Source organism: Oncorhynchus tshawytscha, linkage group LG13 (genome assembly GCF_018296145.1).
Source record: "Oncorhynchus tshawytscha isolate Ot180627B linkage group LG13, Otsh_v2.0, whole genome shotgun sequence".
Classification (NCBI taxonomy): Eukaryota; Metazoa; Chordata; class Actinopteri; order Salmoniformes; family Salmonidae; genus Oncorhynchus; species Oncorhynchus tshawytscha.
The window spans coordinates 46630750-46658375 of record NC_056441.1 but is presented as its reverse complement, the minus strand read 5'-3'; the positions used below and the strand labels follow the sequence as shown (position 1 = coordinate 46658375).

At 42.7% G+C, this 27626-nt stretch overlaps 1 protein-coding gene across 1 annotated transcript; it reads left to right on the top strand.

The window, feature by feature from the left end:
- Positions 1–361: 361 nt before the first annotated feature.
- On the top strand, positions 362–27626 carry LOC112265014 (ATP-binding cassette, sub-family F (GCN20), member 3). Its single transcript, XM_024441999.2, has 21 exons — positions 362–491; positions 11401–11548; positions 11931–12007; positions 12282–12337; positions 12483–12580; positions 16661–16783; positions 17291–17557; positions 17719–17799; positions 20080–20139; positions 20220–20276; positions 20519–20541; positions 20658–20713; positions 21346–21546; positions 21768–21844; positions 22089–22133; positions 22226–22358; positions 22754–22842; positions 22940–23031; positions 25282–25414; positions 26271–26358; positions 26586–27626. Exons 1-21 carry the CDS (start codon positions 419–421, stop codon positions 26742–26744), a joined length of 2136 nt encoding a protein of 711 aa, XP_024297767.1. The 5' UTR covers positions 362–418; the 3' UTR covers positions 26745–27626.

Genomic DNA, 27626 nt, shown 5'->3' with positions numbered 1-27626 from the left:
TTAGAAAAATGTGATTTGTCACTATGTTGACGATCCCTAAGTGCTGTTGGAGGAAGTCAGGAAAACTACAGGCGAATATCCAACATGAAACTGTATTTACCTGGGTTGAGAACGGGGCAATAGGATCTAGCTAGCTCGTGCTTGTTCTGCCAACTATGTCTAATTCGAAACGACGGGCTGTGATCTATATTAGTTCAGTTATAATGAACTTTGATGTCATTACATGAGAGGTTGATGGAACCAAACACAAATTAGAGGTGAAGGGAACAAACACAAATTAGAGGTGGAGGGAGGTAAAGCTGAGATCATAAAATCTCATTAAACAAAACACTACAATACCCATAATGCATAGTTTGCGGACATGCCTTGACACACATTGTGTGCACATGCGCTGTTCTTGTGGAAGAGCCGGTGTATCATGGCGACATACGTGGATATTCTGAAGAGCGAGTTTCCCGAAATTGACACCGAAGTGTTCGAATATATCACGGGTAAGAGACTGTAAATTAATGGAGATGGTGTGTGGATCCCGTACACTTTAAAATGCCACGGGCTTGATGAGTGGCGGACGACTTCTTTGCCACGCGAAGTAACGTTAGCTAGCATAGCCGTCCCACACAGCATTGAGGCACAGTCAAGGGGGAGACTATTTAACGTTAGCCTACACGTAACATGCCGGTAGTTAGCTAATAATCGGCCTATTTGAACCACTAACCAGATGAGCTAGGCTAGCCAATTTATTGCCTTCAATTAATAGCCAACAAAATGTCTACGTTTACCGGCATGCAATAATAATAATTAAATGAAGTTAGTAATATTGCGATTTTCATGGGCCCAAAGTCGCAAAACAAAACGAGAGTTAAAACAACCTCAGCCTAAACCTGAACAAGGAGAGGGGTTGGCTCATTTATCAGTGTATGGGGGGGGGAGGTTGGTGGTTTGGATATGAACCGGGACTGCGTGTCAAACTCAAAGTAGACAGCGCTAAACCCTCAGCCCTTGGGGGTATCCCCTCGGCCATATATCGTCGGTCCAAATGATTAGCCAAGCAAGGGAAGTATGCAAAGTAAGCCGCTCAGCCCTCGTTTTTAATGGAGTTTGCGTGTACAATCATATTCACTTCAGGGCCTGAAACGCCCCATAATTCAATTCGCGATGATTGTACATCCGCTAAGAAAACAAAACATGTAGTCAACATACAAGTGTAAGTAAAAACTAATGTAAATAAGTTAGAAATTGTGCAACTAATCGACAAAAGTCCCATAAAAGTAATGTTTGGTTAGCTTTTGGAAATTGTAGAAATAAAAGTGTTTCCTTCTTAAGAAGTAACTAGGCAGGCTAACGTTAGTTAGCTAATTAATTTGCTAGCTATCATACAGTAGGCATATTAATAATTATATAATTAATATACACTGCTCAAAAAAATAAAGGGAACACTAAAATAACACATCCTAGATCTGAATTAAATATTCTTATTAAATACTTTTTTCTTTACATAGTTGAATGTGCTGACAACAAAATCACACAAAAATGATCAATGGAAATCAAATTTATCAACCCATGGCGGTCTGGATTTGGAGTCACTCAAAATTAAAATGGAAAACCACACTACAGGCTGATCCAACTTTGTAATGTCCTTAAAACAAGTCAAAATGAGGCTCAGTAGTGTGTGTGGCCTCCATGTGTCTGTATGACCTCCCTACAACTCCTGATGAGGTGGCGGATGGTCTCCTGAGGGATCTCCTCCCAGATCTCCCAGACCTGGACTAAATCATCTGCCAACTCCTGGACAGTCTGTGGTGCAACGTGGCGTTGGTGGATGGAGCGAGACATGATGTCCCAGATGTGCTCAATTGGATTCAGGTCTGGGGAACGGACGGGCCAGTCTATAGCATCAATGCCTTCTTCTTGCAGAAACTAGTGACACACTCCATCCACATGAGGTCTAGCATTGTCTTGCATTAGGAGGAACCCAGGGCCAACCACACCAGCATATGGTCTCACAAGGGGTCTGAGGATCTCATCTCGGTACCTAATGGCGGTCAGGCTACCTCTGGCGAGCACAGCCCCCCAAAGAAATGCTACTCCACACCATGACTGACCCACCGCCAAACCGGTCATGCTGGAGGATGTTGCAGGCAGCAGAACGTTCTCCACGGCGTCTCCAGACTGTCACGTCTGTCACATGTGCTCAGTGTGCTCCTGCTTTCATCTGTGAAGAGCACAGGGCGCCAGTGGCGAATTTGCCAATCTTGGTGTTCTCTGGCAAATGCCAAACGTCCTGTACGGTGTTGGGCTGTAAGCACAACCCCCACCTGTGGATGGCGGTCCCTCATACCACCCTCATGGAGTCTGTTTCTGACCGTTTGAGCAGACACATGCACATTTGTGGCCTGCTGGCAGTGCTCCTCTTTGCACAAAGGCGGAGGTAGCGGTCCTGCTGGGTTGTTGCCCTCCTACGGCCTCCTCCACGTCTCCTGATGTACTGGCCTGTCTCCTGGTAGCGCCTCCATGCTCTGGACACTACGCTGACAGACACAGCAAACCTTCTTGCCACATCTCGCATTGATGTGCCATCCTGGATGAGCTGCACTACCTGAGCCACTTGTGTGGGTTGTAGACTCCGTCTCATGCTACCACTAGAGTGAAAGCACCGCCAGCATTCAAAAGTGACTAAAACATCAGCCAGGAAGCATAGGAACTGAGAAGTGGTCTGTGGTCACCACCTGCAGAACCACTCCTTTATTGGGGGTGTCTTGCTAAATGCCTATAATTTCCACCTGTTGTCTATTCCATTTGCACAACAGCATGTGAAATGTATTGTCAATCAGTGTTGCTTCCTAAGTGGATAGTTTGATTTCACAGAAGTGTGATTGACTAGGAGTTACATTGTGTTGTTTAAGTGTTCCCTTTATTTTTTTGAGCAGTGTAATTAGACATACAATCATATTTGACTGTAGCGCATATAAAGCTCACACAAGCTACCGGTGGCTGAAAACACAATTATCGCGGGATTAACAGTGACAAATGTCCTGGCAAGGGCGGTCCATTTAAAAATAAATTCCTCGCCCCTTGCCCTACAAGTGAATACTCTTCAGATTTCATGGTGTGCGGTCCAAACACTTAAGACACACCCTATCCCCCCTCAACCCTCAAATTTGGTGGACACTGATAAAGTATCATGACGTCTGACGAGTATACACTTACACTTCCAAACTTTCGAGTGGTGTCTCCCAGTGGCGTAGCGGTCTAATGCACTGGATCTCAATGCTAGAGGTGTCACTACCGTTCCTGGTTCAATCCCGGGCTGTGTCTCGGCCGCAATCGAGATTCCAATAGGGCGTTAAATTGGCCCAGCGTCATCCGGGTTGGGGGAGGTGTTGGCCGGGGTAGGCCGTCATTGTAAAATAAGAATTTGTCCTTAACTGACTTGCCTAGTTAAAAATAAAGGTTGAAATAAAAATAAATATGCCCGTATCTCCGTAAACTAATTTAGACTAAAAGCCAATTAATGCTTAATCCAAAAATCTGGTCGCTGGCTCCAAATGGCGGTTATGACAATTGCGGCGCCTCCGGAGTCATGCAGAGGCCCCTCATCAATCTACACACGATACCCCATAATGACAAAGTAAAAACAGAAATATCACATTTACATAAGTATTCAGACCCTTAACCCAGCGCATTGTTGAAGCACCTTTGGCAGCGATTACAGCTTCTATTCTTCTTGGGTATGAAGCTACAAGAATGGCACACCTGTATTTGGGGAGTTTCTCCCATTCTTCTCTGCAGATCCTCAAGCTTGGTCAGGTTGGATGGGGATTGTCGCTGCACAGCTATTTTCAGGTCTCTCCAGAGATGTTCGATCGGGTTGAAGTCCGGGCTCTGAAAAACATCCCCACGGCATGATGCTGCAACCTCCACGCTTCACCATAGGGATGGTGCTTGGTTTCCTCCAGATGTGATGTTGGCATTCAGGCCATAGAGTTTAATATTGGTTTCATCAGACCAGAGAAACCTGTTTCTTGCCTTTTGGCAAACTCCAAGTGGGCTGTCATGTGTCGTTTACTGTTGAGTGGCTTCCGTCTGGCCACTCAACCATAAACACCTAATTGGGAGTGCTGCAGAGATGGTTGTCTTTCTGGAAGGTTCTCCCATCTCTGCAGAGGAACTCTAGAGCTCTGTCAGAGTGACCTTTGGGTTCTTTGTCACCTCCCTGACCAAGGCCTTTCTCCCCAGTTTGTTCAGGCTGGCCAGGGGGCCAGCTCTAGGAAGAGTCTTGGTGGTTCCAAACTTATTCCATTTAAGAATGATGGAGGCCATTGTGTTCTTGGGGACCTGAAATGCTGCAGAATTTTTTTTTGGTGCCCTTCCCCATATCTGTGCCTCGACACAATCCAGTCTCGGAGCTCTACGTACAATTCCTTCGACCTCATGGCTTAGTTTTTGCTCTAACTTTCACGTCAATTGTTGGATCTTATTATAGACAGGTGTGTGCCTTTCCAAATAATCAATTGAATTTACCACAGGTGGACTTCAATAAAGTTGTAGAAACATCTCAAGGATGATCAATGGAAACAGGTTGCACCTGAGCTCAATTAGTCTCATAGCAAAGGGTCTGAATACTTATGTAAAAAAGGTATTTCAGATTTGTGTTTTTAATGAATTTGAACAAATTTCTAAAGCTCTTTTTGCAGTGTCATTATGTGGTTTTGTGTGTAGATTGAGGAATTTAATTTAAGTCTAACGTATGTGGACACCTCTTCAAAGTGGTGTATTTGGCTATTTCAGCCACACCCGTTGCTGACAGGTGTATACAATTGAGCACACAGCCATGCAATCTCCATAGACAAACATTGGCAGTAGAATGGCTTTACTGACAAGCTCGGTGACTTTCAACGTGGCACCGTCAAAGGATACCACCTTACCAATAAGTAATTTAGTCAAGTTTCTAATCTGCTAGAGCTGCCCCAGTAAACTGTAAGTGCTGTTATTGTTAAGTGGAAACGTCTAGAAGCAACAACGGCTCATCCAAGAAGTGATGGCCACACGCTTATAGAACAGGACCACCGAGTTGTGTCCTCTGTTGCAACACTCACTAGTTCCAAACTGCTTCTGGAAGCAACATCGGCACAAGAACTGTTCTTTGGGAGCAATGGCCGAGTAGCTGCACACAAGCCTAAGATCACCATGTGCAATGCCAAGTGTCGGCATTTGTGGTGTAAAGTTCGATTGGACTTTGGAACAGTGGAAACGAGTTCTCTGGAGTGATGTATCACGCTTCACCATCTGGCAGTTCACTGGACAAATCTGGGATTGGCGGATGCCAGGAGAACAGTACTTGTCCGAATACATAGTGCCAACTGTAAAGTTTGTTGGAGGACGAATAATGGTCAGGGGCTTATTTTCGTGGTTTGGGCTAGGCCCCTTAGTTCCAATGATGGGACTTTGTGGCAAATGGAAAGCCTTCCCAGAACATTGCAGGCTGTTATATCAGTAAAGGGTGGACTAACTCCATATTAATGGAATGAGATATTCGATGAGCAGGTATCCAAAGACTACATGAAAAATACCAAAAGTATGTCTTTTTTTTGTTGCATTGGTTGCGTCTCTATTCACTGCATCTGCCTATTTCGCAGAGCTAGAGTGGTGTTTGTCAGACCATGAAACATCATTAAAATCAGTATTCTCACAAAATTGTCTGGAGCGTCTTGGAACTCATCTGAAGTCGGTACAGCCGATCTGCCAACTTCTGTCTGTAGCGTCCGTATAGTTTGGATTAAACACTAATATGACCGTTCTGTGCAAAGGTGAGACTCTCACAAACATGTACATGTCGGTTGTTTTGCTCATCTCAAAGTCCCCGATACCAGTTGAAAAAATTAATGGAAGTGTATATAAGGGACTGTTTAGTGCCAAAAATAAAGAGTTAAATACATATAACAAAAATATATATATTTTTGATACTATAAGGGGTCTTAAAATTCCAAATGAAATAGCAAAAATAACCTTAGTATGACCATAAAACAATGCTATATTGCTTAGTAGAACCCCCCCCAGGCATAGACTCTTCATGGTTAAAGGGTAACTACACCCAAAATGTCTCCTAATGTGGTTTAAAGGGATTATTCAGCATTTTGGCAGTAAGGCCCTCTTTAGGGCCCTATGAACTCCTTTTTCCCCCCGAAATAACCTTTTTTCTGATTTCTGTGATTTACGCACATTTGATCATCAGATAGTGTGTCTAATAATGTGAATAAATAAAACAGCAAACATTGTATAAGATATAACAGCCAATGTGTAATGATGCAATACATTGCACTATTCTTTTTATCAAGGCAAGTGCTTCAATACAGAGTTCTACTAAGTGTTTCATTATAAATGAAAAAAAGTAATGCAAGAATCTAGGAAACAACGCAGCAAGAAATAGGCAAAACCAAAAGTTACACTTGTGTAACTTGCATTCATTGTTTTTTGTAATATAAAGTGCTTCACATAAGTGTTTCATTTACAATGAAAAAAAGATTCATGCAAGAATCTAGGAAATAATGCAGCAATAGGCAAACTCTATGGGACTACCTTATGAGCTCCTATGTCTGTCCATTTCCATCTATCACAGACATCTCTATTGAAGTACATGATTGTCAGCCGCTTTGTGTTGAGCTCGGTGAGAGCCTCGCTTGTCTGTGAGTAGAGTCTTGTATTTGCTGAAACTCCTCTCACAGTCGACTGAGCTGACTGTAGGGCACTTCAACTTCTGCAGCTGTTGGGAATCTTGCACTCAGGCCCCTCCAGTAATCAGCAAGCTCCAAAGCAGATGAGGTCTCCCTGGACACAGTACTGATAGGCAATCCATTCTTTACTGAGCTCTGTTGAAGGGCTTGCCATGGGTTTCAGTTGTGTGTAGGCTTCAATCTGCTTTTCCATGGCTGGAGCCTGCCTAGGATCGAACACCCTAGCCAGCCTGTAGACCTCTCTGACTGGATGTATGTCCCAGTGCTTTGACAACTTTGAAGGCCAAGTGGAATGCATCATGGAGATGGTCAAGCACCTCTCTCCAATCCCCATCTTTCTCAATAGCTCATCTGTCTTGGCTCCATACCCACATGTTTTTCCCGTTCCATTCACTGGGTAAGAGCCCAGATCCTCCATGACATTGTAAGCAGACACTGCTGTGGGACGGTGGGTTCCTTACAGGATTGACAGAGCTGTCTTCAGTTTGGAGCAGCTGTCCGAGAGGAAGCTTATCTTAACAGTGAGGGCCTGCACCTTCTCTGTTTCCAGCTGGCTGAGGATGTTTGTGACTGCCTGGGATGATTACTTTTCTGCCAACAAAAACTCTACAGATGAACATGCTGCCTCAAACCAGCTATTCCATCTGGAGGTCACTGCTTCAGGAGGAGCCTTGGCCTGCACAAACTCCTTCATAATGAGGAAGCTCACCTATCTTCTCTTTCTGTCAGGCTTCTTGAAGGAGACAGATCTCATCCATGTCACAAGAGATGCAACTTCAGAGAAGTATTTGTAGCGCTGCCAGGTCTCACCCACCAGATTGATGACATGGCAGAGACAGGTTACATGGACACTGTTGGGCATCACTCAGAACCTCCTTGTATGTCTTCAGGCAGTAGGAGACATTATCTGTGACCACTTCCCAGGCATCATTCAGGTTCAGATCGTTGCTGTGGAGGGAGGCTAGTGTTGCTTGGGAAAAACATTGAGAAGTTGCATCTGTCCATGAAAATGCCAGAAAGTACTGGTTTTCTGGTACTGGTTTTCAACACCTGCAATGAAAGATAAGGAACAACTTTGTTTTAACCTAAAATAATATTGTGACTAAATAAGTGTTAACACAATATAGATACAGCGATAGTTAACTAGATGGAGAGGCAGACTGCTGACATTATGCATCGCTGTATTTCACCATGGTAGCTCGTCGTTTGCAATAACACAATTTGCATGTGGACAATTCACATTGCAGAATGTAAATGTAGGTTATTGCAACTGTATATTAATAGGTTAAGTTCAACTCACCAATGACAATGTTTAGAACGCTGCAATCCCTCTGCATCTGTTGTCTCGTCAACAACCACGGCAAACTTCTTCCCACTGATCTTCTGTCGAACGGCAGTCATATGTCGGTCAAACATACGGGGCAGGTGAGTTTGACGGAGGCTGCTGTGATTTTCGGGCAACGCTCCTCCCTGTTTGCAATACTTCACTAGAAACGGCCGTAGCTTTCTTCGCTTTTCTTAGGGACTCGGCGCACACAGTCACAAAGTCCTGAATAAATGATCGTCTTGAATCTGCTGATGCTCATTACACTGGTAATGGTTGTTTTAACACGGTGCTTTTCCTTGTTCTTCACATGGGCTTTAGACTTTAAGTAGTCCTCACAAGGATTTTTACGCCTCCAATCATTAGTATGTTGACAATTTGCAAAACAGCTTATCCCTGACTCATGATATTCCTTTGGGTATTGCTCTGCTCTGAATTTAGGGGTTAGGGTTGAATTTGAGTTTTTTTGACGACTTGGCTGGTTACTACAATAATTGGGCCTACTTGTGATTATTAATACATTTCAGCCAAATTATGGAGAATTCTGCAATATTCCACGTTTTACTGTTGATTCCATTTTTATGTCCAAATTCCGCGATTCCGTCCTCATTTTCCACCTCACGGAACTCATAGGGCCCTACTTTATCTTCCCCGGAGTCAGAGGAAGTCGTGGATACCATTTTTGTGTCTCTTTGTACAGTATGAAGGAAGTTAGAAGTAGTTATGCAAGCCAATGCTATATGTGATATAACCATAGAAACTGCCACCATGAATTTAACTAACCTGTTTTTGGTGACACCCTTTTCACCGAATTGAGAACGAAGAAGCATCTTAGAAATGCCTTTTTCCTGAAACGGACATTTCTAACAGAGTGGGGCAAAAAAGTATTTAGTCAGCCACCAATTGTGCAAGTTCTCCCACTTAAATAGATGAGAGAGGCCTGTAATTTTCATCATAGGTACACATCAACTATGACAGACAAAATGAGAAGGAAAAAAATCCAGAAGTCACTTTGTAGGATTTTTTAATGAATTTATTTGGAAATTATGGTGGAAAATGAGTATTTGGTCACCTACAAATAAGCAAGATTTCTGCCTCTCAGACCTGTAACTTCTTCGTTAAGAGGCTCCTCTGTCCTCCACTCGTTACCTGTAATAATGGCACCTGTTTGAACTTCTTATCAGTATGAAAGACACCTGTCCACAACCTCAAACAGTCCCACTCCAAACTCCACTATGACCAAGACCAAAGAGCTGTCAAAGGACACCAGAAACAAAATGGTAGACCTGCACCAGGCTGGGAAGACTGAATCTGCAATAGGTAAGCAGCTTGGTTTGAAGAAATGAACTGTGGGAGCAATTATTAGGAAATGGAAGACATACAAGACCACTGAAAATCTCCCTCGATCTGGGGCTCCACGCAAGATCTCACATCGTGGGGTCAAAATGATCACAAGAACGGTGAGCAAAAATCCCAGAACCACACGGGGGGACCTAGTGAATAACCTGCAGAGAGCTGGGACCAAAGTAACAAAGCCTACCATCAGTAACACACTACGCCGCCAGGGACTCAAATCCTGCAGTGCCAGACGTGTCCCCCTGCTTAAGCCAGTACATGTCCAGGCCCGTCTGAAGTTTGCTAGAGAACATTTGGATGATCCAGAGGAAGATTGGGAGAATGCCATATGGTCAGATGAAACCAAAATATAACTTTTTGGTAAAAACTCAACTCGTTGTGTTTGGAGGACAAAGAATGCTGAGTTGCATCCAAAGAACACCATACCTACTGTGAAGCATGGGGGTGGAAACATCATGCTTTGGGGCTATTTTTCTGCGAAGGGACCAGGACGACTGATCCGTGTAAAGGAAAGAATGAATGGGGCCATGTATCGTGAGATTTTGAGTGAAAACCACCTTCCATCAGCAAGGGCATTGAAGATGAAACGTGGCTGGGTCTTTCAGCATGACAATGATCCCAAACACACCGCCCGGGCAACGAAGGAGTGGCTTCGTAAGAAGCATTTCAAGGTCCTGGAGTGGCCTAGCCAGTCTCCAGATCTCAACCTCCATAAATCTTTGGAGGGAGTTGAAAGTCTGTGTTGCCCCAAAACATCACTGCTCTAGAAAAGATCTGCATGGAGGAATGGGCCAAAATACCAACAACAGTGTGTGAAAACCTTGTGAAGACTTACAGAAAACGTTTGACCTCTGTCATTGCCAACAAAGGGTATTTAACAAAGTATTGAGAATCTTTTGTCATTGACCAAATACTTATTTTCCACCATAATTTGCAAATAAATTCATTAAAAATCCTACAATGTGATTTTCTGGATTTGTTTTTCTCATTTGTCTGTCATAGTTGAAGTGTACCTATGATGAAAATTACAGGCCTCATCTTTTTAAGTGGGAGAACTTGCACAATTGGTGGCTGACTAAATACTTTTTTGCCCCACTGAACTTGAGGTGAAAAATCTATGCCTGTGGTTTGTGTGGGGGTTTCCTGTAACCCCCAGTAATGGACACCAAAAATCTTTGTACACCAGCGCATGGAGTTGTCAAGAGCACAAACAGATCTGGAACCAGGCTAAGTCTAGCTGATTACAAGACTGCTTCATGATAACATGTTGCGTAGTGTCCCTCAGTGTGTTACTTTGTCTGAGAATCTACAGGTAAGATTGATCCTGAGCCATGTTCAGTAGCTGAAATTTGCAGTTAGAAATCTCATGAAGTGGTGCAGTGGTCTAAGGCACTGCATCGCAGTTGCTAGTTGTGCCACTAGATATCCTGGTTTGAGTCCAGGCTCTGTCGCGACTGGCGAGACCCATGGGGTGGCGCACAATTGGCCCTGCATCATCCTGGTTAGGGGAGGGTTTGGTCGGCAGGGGTGTCCTTGTTCCATCGCGCACTAGCGACTCCTGTGCCGGGCGCATGCACGCTGACACGGTCGCCAGGTGTACAGTGTTTCCCCCGACACATTGGTGTGGCTGGTTCCGGGTTAAGTGGTCATTGTGTCAAGAAGCAGTACGGCTTGGCAGGGTCATGTTTCGGGGGACGCATGGCTCTCGACCTTCGCCTCTCCCAAGTCCATTTGGGAGTTGCAGCGATGAGAGAAGACTGTAACTACCAATTGGATACCACGAAATTGGGGAGAATGAATGACTATTCATTCATTCTCCCCAATTTCGTGGTATCCAATTGGTAGTTACAGAGCTCTATAGCCAACGTGTTTCCTTATTCTACATGTCAGAGGGCCACATGATTAGCATTTCTCTATCTGAAGGCTCTAAAAGCTGCATCCTTCTAAATGCTCCCCTGATTTCTAGCATGTGGCATTCCTCTGTGATAGGTGTGTTGGACTGTGGAGGGGTGGAGTTTGAGGATGGAGAGGAGGTGTATGATGCAATTGGAGGGCTGTTGCAGGGGTCGTCGGCTGACTGTAAAAACGAGGATGACATTCGGGACATCTGTCAGCAGATGTTCAACACTCTTAAACTGTAAGTGCAACACACACACACACACAACCTTAACACTGATCAAACAAATGTATTTATTAAGCCCTTCTTACATCAGCTGATATCTCAAAGTGCTGTACAGAAACCCAGCATAAAACCCCAAACAGCAAGCAATGCAGGTGTAGAAGCACGGTGGCAAGGAAAAACTCCCTAGAAAGGCCAGAACCTATGAAGAAACCTAGAGAGGAACCAGGCTATGAGGGGTGACCAGTCCTCCTCTGGCTGTGCCGGGTGGAGATTGGACCCAGAGACCTCTTTCACAACCAATATACAACACAAAGACTAATTGTCACACACCAAAAGCTAATATTTTATGTATTTCCACTTGCCAACTCATCAAAAATATACTTGTCTTTCCCATCAGGAGTAACGGCCATGCCGCTTCAAAGCAAGTGCTGCTCGACGCTCCGGTGCGGTTGTCTCAGATATCTGCAGAGTGTGGTGAGTCCCTTGTCTGCAGAGGGACTTAGGTATTCCTCTTTGTTTGCTTTACGGTCAATGTTTGATATTAATTTTGGTAGCCTGTTGACATGTAATCTGTTTTTAGCCTTTAAAAAAACACTTTTTAAATTTTTTATTATACATCTTTCCCGTCCACTACTGCTCGTACTTCCTATTTTCTCTACCCTTCCTACCCCCTCTCCCATGTCTTTTTAATATCCTCCCTGACTTATTGTTGCGTCTCATTCCACTCTTTCTGTCTTTCTCGCCTCAGTATCTGTCACTAACGATGTCCAAGGGATCTGGATGATGAAGAGGGGCCAGAATACAGTAAAGTATTTTAGAATCATTTTTGTTGCATTGTAGCTTCTTGTGTATTATGTTTTTTGTCGAAGGTTCAAGTCAGCCCTGTAGCTATGTTATTCTCCTGTCAACTTCATCCACTTTGTCTTCTTCCACACACCCACCACCTCAGACTGTGGACGCGAGGAAGCTAGAGAAGGCCGAAGCCAAGCTGAAGCAAAAACAAGGGAGAAGGAATGAACGGGATTCGCAAAAAACGACTAATCCACTGTGAGTTTCATATGCTTTTCATCTATACCCGAAGACTATGCAAACAGTTTATCATTGACAATGGTGGAAAAAGTACCCAATTGCCATACTGGAGTAGAAGTAAAGATATCTTAATAGAAAACGACTCAAGTAAAAGTCACCCAGTAAAATACTACTTGAATAAAAGTATTTGGTTTTAAATATACTTAAGTATCAAAAGTAAAAGTAGATATGTTAAATTCCTTTATATTAAGCAAACCAGATGGCACATTCTTTTATTTTTACAGATAGACAGGGATACACCAACACTCAGACACCATTTACAAATTAATCATTTGTGTTTCGTAAGTCTGCCAGATCAGAGGCGGTAGGGATGACCAGGAATGTTCTCTGTTTAGTGAGTCCTCCAGATCAGAGGCGGTAGGGATGACCAGGGATGTTCTCTTGAGAAGTGTGAGTTGGACCATTTTCTTGTCCTGCTTTGCATTCAACATGTAACAGGTACTTTTGGGTGTCAGGGAAAACGTATGCCGTAAAAAGTACATTATTGTCTTTGGGAATGTAAAAGTTGTGAAATATATAAAAAGGATAAAGAACAGTAACAACTTCTTAATTAAGAATATTATAACAATATGGAAGAAAATGAAATATATTTTACAAGAACCAGAATCAGAACTTTATGGAATAATCCTTGGATAGCTTTTCAGAATTCATCCAATTTTTTAATTGTTTCACATGGAAAACCGAAGGAATGGAAACCTTAAATGACTTTGTAACAGGAAATACATTTTTTTCCATGACAAAATGTAAAAAGTAATTTTGAACTGAACAAAAATATAAAAGCAACATGTAGTGTTGGTTGCATGAGCTGAAATAATTCATCTCAGAAATATTTTCCATACCCACAAAAAGCTTATTTCTTTATGTTGCATACAAATTTGTTTACATCCCTGTTAGTGAGCATTACGCCAAGATAATCCATCTGACAGGTGTGGCATATCAAGAAGCTGTTTAAACATGATCATTACACGGGTGCATCTTGTGCAGGGACAATAAAAGGGCTCCCTAAAATGTGCAGTTTTGTCACACAATACAATGCCACAGATGTCTCAAGTTTTGAGGGAGTGTGCAATTGGCATGCTGACTGCAGGGATGTCCTCTAGGGCTGTTGCCAGATAATTGAATTTTCATTTCTCTACCATAAGCTGCCTCCAACATCGTTTCAGAGTATTTTACATTATGTCCAACCGGACTCACTACTGCAGACCACGTGTAACCATGCCAGCACATGATCTCTACATCTGGCTTCTTCACCGGAGGGATAGGGTGGGGGTTCTGAGGAGTATTTCTCTGTTATAAAGCCCTTTCGTGGGGAACAATGTATTCTGATTGGTTGGTGCTGGCTCCCCAGTGGGTGGGCCTATGCCCTCCCAGACCCACCCGTGGCTGTGCCCTTGCCCAGTCATGTTAAATCCATAGATCACGGCCTAATGAATTTATTTCAAATGACTGATTTCCTTATCAATTCTAATTCAGTAAAATGTTTGAAATTGTTGCATGTTGTTTTTTAAATACTTTTGTTCAGTGTAGATAGTTTGGAATACAATGAAACTTAAATTGCAACACAATTTCGATTTGCAATCTTTTGGACATCAGAACAACCTTGAGGGAATCTTATGAGTAAGTAAAGGATGTTCATATGATAGGAAAGAGACACTAAACCTTGCAGAGAGCATATCCAACTGACAACCTATTAGAAAAAAATGTAAATGATTGGAACCAAGATTTAAAAAGAACAAAATGTTTTGTTAGTACAAAATGGAGTGGAAGTTGGAGCATAACTAACTAAATTAATTCAGTATAAACTAATGTATAGAATATATTATACGAGACACAGTTCACATTCTACAGCACAACAGAGTCCTGTCTATAGTAAGACTGCTATCTGGGAATGCTATTAAGTTTGAAAGTTGTGAGCGGAGCTAGAAATATTAGTTTAAATGTACTTTTAATCCATCTGTCGGCATATTTCAAGACATTACATACAGGGGAGGTAGTGAGATGCACGATACTTTTCTCATCACTGAGAAGAAAAAAATAAGGTTACTAAAAACGTAGACGTCAATCAATCCGCCATCATTGACACAGTGGAAAACATCTAAGGATTTCTTAATGAAATAGCCTGAGGAAAAACAAGTTGGTATAATTTAAGGCCAAGTGACACGATAATGCAGGCAATCGGGATGGGGGGGTGAACATGCGGGTCTAGGCAGAAGAGATGTATTCATTGTATGTGTCTGTAAGTTGTCATTTGTATGTATACGTTTTTTTTGATTTTGTGGAATGTACAAAAAAATGTATGTTCAATACCAGTTTGGACACACCTACTCATTCAAAATATATTTTAGATTCTTCAAAGTAGCTACTCTTTGCCTTCACAGCGCTTCACACTCTTGGCATTTTCTCAACCAGTTTCACCTGGAATGCTTTTCCAACAGTCTTGAAGGAGTTCCAACATATGCTGAGCACTTGTTTGCTGCTTTTCCTTCACTCTACAGTCCAACTCATCCCAAACCATCTCAATTGGTTGAGGTTGGGTGATTGTGGCCATCTGATGCAGCACTCCATCACTCCTTCTTGGTCAAATAGCCCTTACACAGCCTGGAGGTGTGTTGGGTCATTGTCCTGTAAAAAAAAAAAAAAATTATAGTCCCACCAAGCGTAAACCAGATGGGATGGCGTATCACTGCAGAATGCTGTGGTAGCCATGCTGGTTAAGTGTGCCTTGAATTCTAAATAAATCAGTGACAGTCACCAGCAAAACCACCACCTCCGTGCCTACACATGCGGAGATCATCCATTCACCTACTCAGCGTCTCGCAAAGACACGCCGGCTGGAACCAGAAATCTCAAATTTGGACTCATATGGTGGAAATGACAAGATTGTTAATAATGCTGTTATTGCAACTAAAGGTTGTATTATGAAACAGAATAAGGGGTTGTTAGAATGCTCATCTGTGTGTGTTCTACTGAGGATGGGCCTCTGCAAGATTTACCATGTCTTTGGGGATTCCGCGTTCCAGAGCATGAGTTAATGCATGAGTTGATGAGGACACGCAGTTGATGTTGAGATGTGTCTGTTACTTGCACACTCTGACGCATTTATTTGGGCTGCAATTTCAAGGGCTGGTAACTCTAATGAACTCTGGGTCTTCCTTTCCTGTGGCGGTCCTCATGAGAGCCGGTTTCATCATAGCGCTTGATGGTTTTTTGAGTCTGCTCTTTCAAAGTTCTTGACATTTTCTGCATTGACTGACCTTCATGTCTTAAAATAATGATGGACTGTCGTTTCTCTTTGCTTATTTGGGCTATTTTTGCCATAATATGGACTTGGTCTTTTACCAAATAAGGTAATGTTTTTGTATACCGCCCCTACCATGTCACAACACAACTGATTTGGCTCAAACCCATTAAAAAGGAAAGACATTCCACAAAGTAACTTTTAACAAGGCACACCTGTTAATTGAAATGCATTCCAGGTGATTAACTCGTGAAGCTGGTTGAAAGAATGCCAAGAGTGCAAAGCTGTCATCAAGGAAAAGAGAGGCTACTTTGAAGAATATAAAATGTTTTGATTGGTTTAATATTGTTTTGGTTTCTACATGATTCCACATGTTAGTTCATAGTTTTGATGTCTTCACTATTATTCTACAATGTAGAAAATAGTACAAATAAAAACCCTGGATTGAGTAGGTGTCAACTTTTGACTGGTACTATATATATATATATATATATGTGTGTGTGTGTGTGTGTGTGTGTGTAAATAAAGTACAGATGCCCCCCAAAAAATGGCTTAAGTAGTACTTGAAAGTATGTTTACTTAAGTACTTTACACCACTGATCATTGGTTTGGTATTGCGATAGCAAAATACACTTTTCCATTCACCAATGTGTGATGAAGTTTGGTAATACTGTCAGACTGATGTTTCATCTCTCTCTCCCTCTTACACCTTCTGTATTTGCTCTCTGTACTTTATCTCTTTGTGTCCCTCTGTGTCTGTCTCACTCTGTCCTTATCCCCTCTGTCTCTGTTTGTCTCAGGGTACTGGAGGAGGCATCAGCCAGCCAGGCCAGTAGCAAGAAAGACAGTCGCGTCGACTTGTCCGGGAAGAATCGCAGCTACGATATTCGCATCGAGAACTTTGACGTGTCGTTTGGCGAGAGGTGAGGGTTTAACCCTTAGGCTTCATCCCAAATGGCACCCCATCCCTATTAAGTGCACTTCTTTTGACAAGGGCCAAAAGTATAGTAGTGCGCCATATAGGGAATAAGGTGCCATTTGGGATGAAACCATACTTGCTCTTTCTCCTACTGTATCCAGCACTGGAGCAGGTGATTCATTCTAATTAGCATCATGCAATGTTGTTAGCTGGACACCGTTTCCACCGGTATTTACCTTGCATGTAAAAGGCATTGTTGTGGATATGGTCGCTACTTTCTGCAAATGACTTAAGAATTCAACACAACTACCTGATATTAAATGGTGAGTAGCAGTGCTTGTTTAAATAAATCACAAACTGAGTAAATCAAGTTATTACTGTGTAATTACAATTTTATGTAATTTCTTAATACTAGAGAGACAAAGAGTAGGCGAGAGACTGAGACACTTCGTAGTCTCTACCATAAAGCAATATGCAAGCAACTTGTCTCTCTCTTGCTCTGTATTTCCAGGTCTTTGCTGCAGGGGGCGGAGCTATCTCTGTCAACAGGTCGCCGCTATGGCCTGATTGGCCGCAACGGCCTGGGGAAGACCACGCTGCTAAAGATGCTGGCGAGCCGCAGCCTGCGTGTCCCTGCCCACATCACAATCCTGCACGTGGAGCAGGAGGTCGCTGGAGACGACACAGGGGCACTTCAGAGCGTGCTGGAAAGCGACACGGTCCGGGAGGGTCTCCTGACAGAGGAACGCCTGCTCAATGCGCGCATAGCCAACGGAACGTACGTCAGTCTTACTTACCCAAATTCTCCCCGAAGTTGGCAACGGAGGGCTCATATTGGAAGGAGTCAATCCTGGCAGACTTAAATGTTATTGTTGCAGGAATTTTAGATTTGAAACTGCAACAGTCACTTAACTCGCAGTTTATTCTATTCCATGTTAGTGCTGAAGGAATGGAAACTGTTCGACTGTCGGAGATCTATGCTAAACTGGAGGAGATTGAAGCAGACAAGGCACCTGCCCGGTAAAGAGCTACAGTTAACATGTCTGTATATAATATATCTGTGTTTGTTACGTTAGTTAGGGATGCGCGATATATCGCTGAACATATCGGAATCGTACGATATTAGCTAAAAATGCCAACATCGGTATTGGCCGATGATGAGTTTAACAGCCATGTTAAAAGTCGATGTCAAAGCTACCGTGCGTACCTATATAACGTGACGTAATAACGCCACGTCAAATTTTGCGCTACACAGCCCACAATGCAAAGCAGCAGCTACTTTTCCTGGGGTCGAGCAACATTAAGGCAGTTTATACAATTTTAAAAACATTACAATACATTTACAGATTTCATAACACACTGTGTGTCCTCAAACCCCTACCTCACCACTACCACATAGCATTCCATACCTAGCCCACAAAATGTCTGCTGTGTGGATTGAGCAGTCAACAAGTCCAGCAGTCATTTGAAAGAGTGTGAACAATTCAGCTAGACAACTCAAAGGCGAAATCCATTAATGCCAAGATAATGGACTTCATTGCCCTTGACAATCAACCGTTCTCTGTCGTGGGTGATGTTTGCTTTCGCCGACTGAACGAGCACACTTGGTACACCCTACCAAGTGTGCTATTTTTCAGATGTCACCCTACCTACAGTAATAGCATCACTGCTATTAGCTTCACGACATACATACTGTGGAACACCGTTTGAATCTTTGCATGTCAAAAAAGATACAGTAGCACTGTCAAAGCTGTACAACAAAAGTCTGCAAACAAGCACACACTGGCCATGAACGATGCGTTTACAATACCGCGTTGATAAATTATTTGTTTGACTGCAACTTCTGACCAGTAGAAACTGTCATTTTCATTATTCTTAGCAATGATTTAGGAATCCTTGTGACTAAGTATTAGCTTGGTAGGTACTTGTTGTTCACCTATTGAAATTGAACTTCAGATCATGAAAATTGCCCAAAGCTAATGTTATAAGCAGCCAGCTAGCTTTGTGTTGTGAAGCAAGCCACAATAAGGATTAGGCATAAAGTGGAATCTGCGGTTTGCCTTCAAAATAAAAGTGAAATTAAATTAATACAAATAGTAAACTTATGCCAAAATTTTATTTTGAAGGCTAACTGCAAAGTCCACTAGTGTGGCTAATCCTTAATGTGGCTAATTTAACATAGATGGGTCTGACCACCATTAATCAAATAAGAACTGTCTTATAAATGAGGGTTATTTTAGATGACACCTAGCTATATAGTTACCTAGGTAGCTGTAGCTACTGAAACAGATTGTCGTTTTGCTAAGTTTTTGGGGAAGCTATCTTTCTTTTATGACCAGTAATGTAGGTGTGCGAGACAACTTTACCAGCATCATAGCATACGTGTCGATGAATCGTTGTGACACATGAAATACGAGTGATAGTGTAATAACTACGTAAAACATGTATGGATGCATAAATGTATTATGTGACGTGCAGTCATATTCAGGTCTTGATTGGTCAACAAGCTTATTTTACACGTCAAATAGTGTTATTTGACAGTGTTAAATAGTATATTTTTTGACACACAAAGACCCAAACAGCGTTCCATAGGTTTTGATTATGTTTTACTGGTAATGGAGACATATGTAAATGCCAACAAAATAACTTTTTGTTAAGGGTAGTGTGTGTGTAACCTTAAGTAACTTGCCAAGTTAAATAAAGAACAAATTCTTATTTACAATGACGGCCCGGACGACGCTGGGCCAATCAGTCATGGCTGGGTGTGATACAGCCTGGATCCGAACCAGGTACTGTAGTGACGCCTCTTGCACTGAAATGCAGGGCCTTAGACCGCTGCGTCCATGTGTGTTAACTATTTAACTGTACTGGAATGCTTAAAAGGCTGCAAAAATGTTAAATATTGGTATCAGGGTTTTTTTGTCAAAGAAAATATCGGTATCTGGGTTTTTTTTGTCAGTGAAAATATCGGTTGCGGTGCGCTTTTGTCAAGGAAAATATCGGTATCGGGTGGGTTTGGCTAAGAAAATATCGGTACCAGGGTTTTTTTTGTAAGGAATTTCTCAATTTATAGACCAATTTATAGACCATCAATTCGACAGACACATTTGTCTTCATTAACTATCGTTTTGTTTTTTGCAAGGAAAGTATCAGTGCATCACTATTAGCAGTTCATTTATATTAATACATACTGTCAATGGTGTTTCTTAAACCGATGACTATGCAGTAGAATTGTAGCCAGGGTGCATGCATTTTCTGATTTAATGAGATGATTGATTGATGTTTCTCTCTTTTACACAGAGCTTCAATCATCCTATGTGGTTTAGGTTTTTCTCCTAAAATGCAAACGCAGACAACCAAGTAAGTTACTGTGTGCGTGTGTGTGTGTGTGTGCGTGCGCGCGGATGTGATTAACTGATCTCTCGGTGTTCTCTTCACAGGGAGTTTTCTGGAGGCTGGAGGATGAGATTAGCTCTGGCTAGAGCTCTCTTTGCCAAGTGAGTTTCTCCTTGTCACTTCTTTTATCCAAAGGACAGTCTACCCAATTAAAATACAAGGACAGAGATTATTTTACAATATTGATGTACATTTATAACTCTTATGAGCTGTTTCCCGAATCTCAATTTATAGACCATCAATTCAGCAGACAGTTTATGAAGACAAATGTGGCTCTGCTAAATGTTGTAAGGCACACTTCAACTCTCCAAATAATGTGTGTATTTTACATTCCTTTTTTTAGGCCTGATCTTTTGTTACTTGACGGTGAGTGATTAAACCACTAAGTATTTTTGTATTGAGTATCTTTGAACAGTTTGACGGTGTCCAATAGTCAGTGCAAAACGCCCTTTTGACTGACTGTCTCTGTCTTTCTGTCTCAGAGCCCACCAACATGTTGGATGTCCGAGCCATTCTTTGGCTGGAGAATTACCTGCAGGTAGGTTACTCCTGCTTACCGACACACTTGACATTGCATGCCAAATCCAATCGGGTTCCTTCTCCCCAAAGTGTGCACATTCTTACTACAGTATTTAAAAGCATTGGATTGGTGAAAGCATGGGCAAGCGTGGACTAGAGGGGCTTTCTGTCATATTTCTTAAACCAGTCCAAGGCAAGGGCTGTGAATGAGTGGACATTTCAGGGAGAAGGGTGAAGAATGGGAACAAATAGAAGTTTGCATTGCTAGATTGGGGTGGGTAATTCTGATTTGCTGTCAACTTCTGCCTCTGGGGGTGCTCTTGAGCCAAAAAGGGGTCCGGCAACAACAAAAAGAGGCTCTGCTAAATTGGCAGGAGGGGCACACCCATCAGTGACGCATACATGGTTAGCTTCAAATGGATTGTTTGCTTTCACCACTTATGAAATTGTGTGCAGTCTTTCAATACTTTCTACAAATCTACATTGGATTGGTGGAGGCATTGGCTAGGTGGAGTTACCACCATATTTCTTATACCACTTATTTTCAGTGAATTGAAGTGAACGAATCCTCCATTGGGAGGATGGAGAGATAAAGCATGAGCAACAAGTTCAACTTCCATATGGCCTGTTTAACTCCTCTGCCCCCCACAGACCTGGCAGACCACCATCCTGGTGGTGTCCCACGACCGGAACTTCCTCAACGCCGTGGTGACTGACATCATCCACCTGCACTCGCAGCGGCTGGAGAGTTACCGCGGCGACTACGAGAACTTTGTCAAGACCAAAGAGGACCGCCTGAAGAACCAGCAGAGGGAGTACGAGGCCCAGTTTCAGTACAGAGAGCACATCCAGGTCAGGAGCCCACACACTGGCTTACACACACCGTCCTGCGTACATACAGACAAACTAAAATCCCTATGGCAAGCGTAATAACAATGCACTTTGTCAACATTTATCTTTGCTGATTAGTGTTTGTTTATTTTATATCTTGTTATGCCTATTAGAATATATATTATAATGTCTTATTACTATACATTATAATTGTGGATTGATCCCCTCCCTCTGTGTGCCAGGTGTTTATCGACCGGTTCAGATACAACGCCAACAGAGCGGCACAGGTGCAGAGCAAACTGAAGCTCTTAGAAAAACTGTGAGTAACCATCTATTTCAAAATAAGATAACATGCGCCCCACCCTGCTTTCTCTCATGTCGTGCTCCCTTGGGAATTACAGCCTGAAAGTCCAATTCATTGTAAAGGATAACTTCCATCTTGCCAATGCATGATGACCTCTGCGTGTTTGTTTGCCTGTGCACAGGTAATGGTCATTGTTAAGAATATCTATTGTTGTCATCCGTCTTCCATTCCCTCACTACTCTTCTCTTGTCTCCTGCAGGCCTGAACTCAAACCTCTGGAGAAGGAAACCGAAGTCACCTTAAAGTAAGAGACCGCTCCTCCTGTCCCGAATGAAGTCAGGTTTCAATTCTCATATTAATCTGAGCGCTAACGTGCGTACGTGCGTCTGTCCACAGGTTCCCTGATAACTTTGAGAAGCTGTCTCCCCCGGTGCTCCAGTTGGATGAGGTGGAGTTCTACTATAACACTGACCAGCGCCTCTTCACACAGCTGTCTGTGTCTGCAGACCTGGAGTCTCGCATCTGCATCGTACGTATTAATCACACTGCTCTCAATCCTGATGACTAGTTCTAAATCACATGCACTGCTAATAGTTAGGGGTGCACAGATGTGATCATTCTGGGTTGATGCCAATATTTTCTTTGCAATATCGACTGATTCAGACATTTTTTTCATTTTATGGCTATTTTTAACCATCCTAGCACAGATCTGAACTACAAACAAGTTTCTATGTTCATAAGGCTAGTAAGAACATATCTTCGCCCCCACATCGGGTCACTGATATATTGTGCATCCTTTAATACTGTACTTTAAATCTGTGAAACACTTCCACAGACAACGCTCTGTGCAACCTTCCAACTGATAAAGTAGTACCTACAGTCGATCTCTCTCTCTCTCTCACTCTCACTCTCTCACTCACTCAGGTGGGTGAGAACGGGGCGGGTAAATCCACCATGCTCAAGCTACTGATGGGAGAGTTAACGCCGGTCAACGGCATCAGACACGCCCATCGGTGAGGTTCCATGCTTGACGTCACCCATGTTCCTCTGCTGCTAGTGGGTGTGCGTGCAGGGAAGTAAACGACAGCTTTATTTCCCTTTCTCGCTCAGGAACCTGAAGATCGGTTATTTCAGTCAGCACCACGTGGATCAACTGGACCTCAATGTGTGTTCAATTGAGCTGCTACTCAACAAATTCCCAGGTGACCACCACCACCAAAACATACCAATACTTATTATTATCAAAGCCTGGGCTGTGTTCATTAGGCACCAAATGCAAAGGAAACTGATTGGAACATGACTACCTGGACTTGGTCCAATAAGAAATGCCCTGTTTTTTTGTTGCCTACCCTAATGAACACGACCCTGGTGGTTGTTACGGATCCCTGTAGATGGCATAGCTGACAACGTCACAAAGACAATGCACACGCTTCAATGGTGCAAAAGGCAGTGTGTTGTGATTCTGGATGGCCAGATAGCTCGCAAAAATGACATGAAGCTGTCGTGAGGAATCGTAGGTAGCTCTTTTCAGCTAGTTTTATCTTGTTCTTGAGGTGTTTTGACTGTCACAACAGTGCCTTGCGAAAGTATTCGGCCCCCTTGAACTTTGCGACCTTTTGCCACATTTCAGGCTTCAAACATAAAGATATAAAACTGTTTTTTTGTGAAAAATCAACAAGTGGGACACAATCATGAAGTGGAACGACATTTATTGGATATTTCAAACTTTTTTAACAAATCAAAAACTGAAAAATTGGGCGTGCAAAATTATTCAGCCCCTTAAGTTAATACTTTGTAGCGCCACCTTTTGCTGCGATTACAGCTGTAAGTCGCTTGGGGTATGTCTCTCTCAGTTTTGCACATCGAGAGACTGAAATTTTTTCCCATTCCTCCTTGCAAAACAGCTCGAGCTCAGTGAGGTTGGATGGAGAGCATTTGTGAACAGCAGTTTTCAGTTCTTTCCACAGATTCTCGATTGGATTCAGGTCTGGACTTTGACTTGGCCATTCTAACACCTGGATATGTTTATTTTTGAACCATTCCATTGTAGATTTTGCTTTATGTTTTGGATCATTGTCTTGTTGGAAGACAAATCTCCGTCCCAGTCTCAGGTCTTTTGCAGACTCCATCAGGTTTTCTTCCAGAATGGTCCTGTATTTGGCTCCATCCATCTTCCCATCAATTTTAACCATCTTCCCTGTCCCTGCTGAAGAAAAGCAGGCCCAAACCATGATGCTGCCACCACCATGTTTGACAGTGGGGATGGTGTGTTCAGGGTGATGAGCTGTGTTGCTTTTACGCCAAACATAACGTTTTGCATTGTTGCCAAAAAGTTCAATTTTGGTTTCATCTGACCAGAGCACCTTCTTCCACATGTTTGGTGTGTCTCCCAGGTGGCTTGTGGCAAACTTTAAACAACACTTTTTATGGATATCTTTAAGAAATGGCTTTCTTCTTGCCACTCTTCCATAAAGGCCAGATTTGTGCAATATACGACTGATTGTTGTCCTATGGACAGAGTCTCCCACCTCAGCTGTAGATCTCTGCAGTTCATCCAGAGTGATCATGGGCCTCTTGGCTGCATCTATGATCAGTCTTCTCCTTGTATGAGCTGAAAGTTTAGAGGGACGGCCAGGTCTTGGTAGATTTGCAGTGGTCTGATACTCCTTCCATTTCAATATTATCGCTTGCACAGTGCTCCTTGGGATGTTTAAAGCTTGGGAAATCTTTTTGTATCCAAATCCGGCTTTAAACTTCTTCACAACAGTATCTCGGACCTGCCTGGTGTGTTCCTTGTTCTTCATGATGCTCTCTGCGCTTTTAACGGACCTCTGAGACTATCACAGTGCAGGTGCATTTATACGGAGACTTGATTACACACAGGTGGATTGTATTTATCATCATTAATCATTTAGGTCAACATTGGATCATTCAGAGATCCTCACTGAACTTCTGGAGAGAGTTTGCTGCACTGAAAGTAAAGGGGCTGAATAATTTTGCACGCCCAATTTTTCAGTTTTTGATTTGTTAAAAAAGTTTGAAATATCCAATAAATGTCGTTCCACTTCATGATTGTGTCCCACTTGTTGTTGATTCTTCACAAAAAAATACAGTTTTATATCTTTATGTTTGAAGCCTGAAATGTGGCAAAAGGTCGCAAAGTTCAAGGGGGCCGAATACTTTCGCAAGGCACTGTATATGCTAATATGACTCACATTTGCTAGCTAGCTAACCAACAACTGTAAAGATGTATTTGAGAGGCAAGTGAGCAAATGTATTTGTTTTCAATAAACATTGGAGACTAAATCTATTTTACGTGCTGACAACAATCTAAACCAACCTTGTCTGTTTGGGCCAATGTTGCTTAACAACCAACCCATCTATACCCTGCAATCTTTGTAATTTGTAACCCCTTTTCTCTCTCTCGCTCTCTCCTCGTCCCTCCCTACCAGGTCGTAACGAGGAGGAGTACAGGCACCAACTGGGTGGCTATGGGATAACCGGTGAGCTGGCAACTCGGCCGGTGGCCAGTCTGTCAGGAGGGCAGAAGAGCCGGGTGGCCTTCGCTCAGATGACCATGCCTTGGTAATGCCTTTTCATTATTACACTTCATGACCCCAATATTTCACACATGATTTCTCACAATGTCAGATGGTAATTTTATGGTTGTAAATTGGTTTTAGTACAAGCAGTATACAACTTGACCATGATGTCTAATAATGGGATGACATTTCTCTATCCTTCCAATGCTAAACTGTCTCTGTGGCCTTTTCAAGAACCCATGGTAGTTGTTGCAAGAGTTGTGGTGATAAACCCGGTGTCCGGCTTAAATTCCCTAATGGCCCCTCATACCACCACGGCCACCTAATTATCATGCCCAGCTTCCAGTTGGCTTGTTCAACCTCTCCTCTCCCCTGTAACTCATCCACGGGTCGTTGCTGTACATGAGAACTTGTTTTCAACCAACTTACCTTGTAAATAAGAAATATACTGCCCTGATAACACTAGGAACAGAACTACTGAGCCTCATTTTGACTTGTTTTAAGGACATTACATCAAAGTTGGATCAGCCTGTAGTGGGATTTTCCACTTTAATTTTGAGTGTAACTCCAAATCCAGACCTCCATGGATTGATAAATTAGATTTCCATTGATAATTTCTGTGTGATTTTGTTGTCAGCACATTCAACTATGTAAAGAAAAAAAGTATTTAATAAGAATATTTCATTCATTCAGATCTAGGATGTGTTATTTTAGTGTTCCCTTTATTCTTTTGAGCAGTGTATTTAGTGAACACTTGCACAGTATTTTGAATTGTTAAATGTACAAGAATGTATAATGCTTCAATGCAGCTGTCTCTTTCAGCTTGCTCATAAACCAGCATCCTGTTTCATTGCTGCTTGCAGCTATAATTTGTCTCTTACTCACGTTTTCTCTCTCAGCCCAAACTTCTACATCCTTGACGAGCCGACCAATCACCTGGACATGGAAACAATTGAGGCACTAGCGAAGGCGCTCAACAAATTCAAAGTAAGCTTGTTCATTAAACTAGAAGTCGCTGAGAAAATGTCTTTATTTAGCTCACAATGTTAATCAATAGAGTAAATCTGGAGAAAACTTATCCATGAAATCGGTTTTCTTTAAACAGCCACTACAAGCTTAATTTGGCAAACAATCAATGGAAGTGATAGCACTTGAACACTTGGAAATTTTAATGTGCATATATGCCCTTTTTTAAAACTCTATCCTCTTCTCAGGGTGGGGTGGTCCTTGTCTCTCATGACGAGCGTCTGATCCGGATGGTGTGCAGAGAGCTGTGGGTCTGTGAGCACGGGAACGTGCGACGAGTGGAGGGGGGCTTTGACGAGTACCGGGATATCTTGCAGGAACAGTTCCGCAAGGAGGGCTACCTGTGAGGGACAGGAAGGACTTTCCAAAACCTACCACCCCAGGCAACTTGCCCATTACGCCAACTATGACAGACATGCCAAGTTACCAATTGACTTCAACCCCAATAACCTAAAGCCCCCCCACTCTCTATTCCCCGACTGCCAACCATCATCCTCAGTGAGAACTGAGTTTTACTGGCTGCTTTCCCATCATCCTCTCTGCTCCCCCACACCACCGTTTGTGTTTTGTTTGCCATTTAGCTCGGCCCGGCAGTTCAAAGTGACATACTCTTGTCTATTGTCCTGAAGCAGGCAGGTTTTAGGCTACATGGAGTGCAAACTCTGTCCAAATGGAATGTCAATTGTGCGTGCACTCTGTATACTCAAACTGCTCCGGCCTCCCCACTCCCAACCTTCCTCATCATAATAGTTGGAGCTGGTTTGGTTCACTTATCATCAAGGAGGATAGTCCATCTTGTGAAGGTGGGGGTGCTGTACCCTCTAACTGTTAACCCCATGTGGGCAGCCATCTTGGAATAATGCTACATCCTTTTAGCTCTTAGTAATATCAGTTTAGGGCCGAATATGTACATCAGAAAATTAACAAAAATTCTCGATTTCTTAATCCGTGTCGAATATGTGTGCATGTGTTTTATGTGATTGAGAGAGAGAGAGAGCGAGAGCGAGGATACGTTTCAAGTGCAAATGGATTGATTTTTCTCCTGAACATGTGTGTTCTTGGAAGGAGAGGGAGCATCTCTTTTGTCAGTGGAACCCGGGGTGAAGCTGAAATGACTCCCTGTTCCCAACATAGTGTAGTATTTTGGCAACTAGCCAACATGGTGTCATTTCAGACACCCCTGGTCTTGTTCATTAGGCACCAAACTAAATAAAACAGTCTGAAACAGG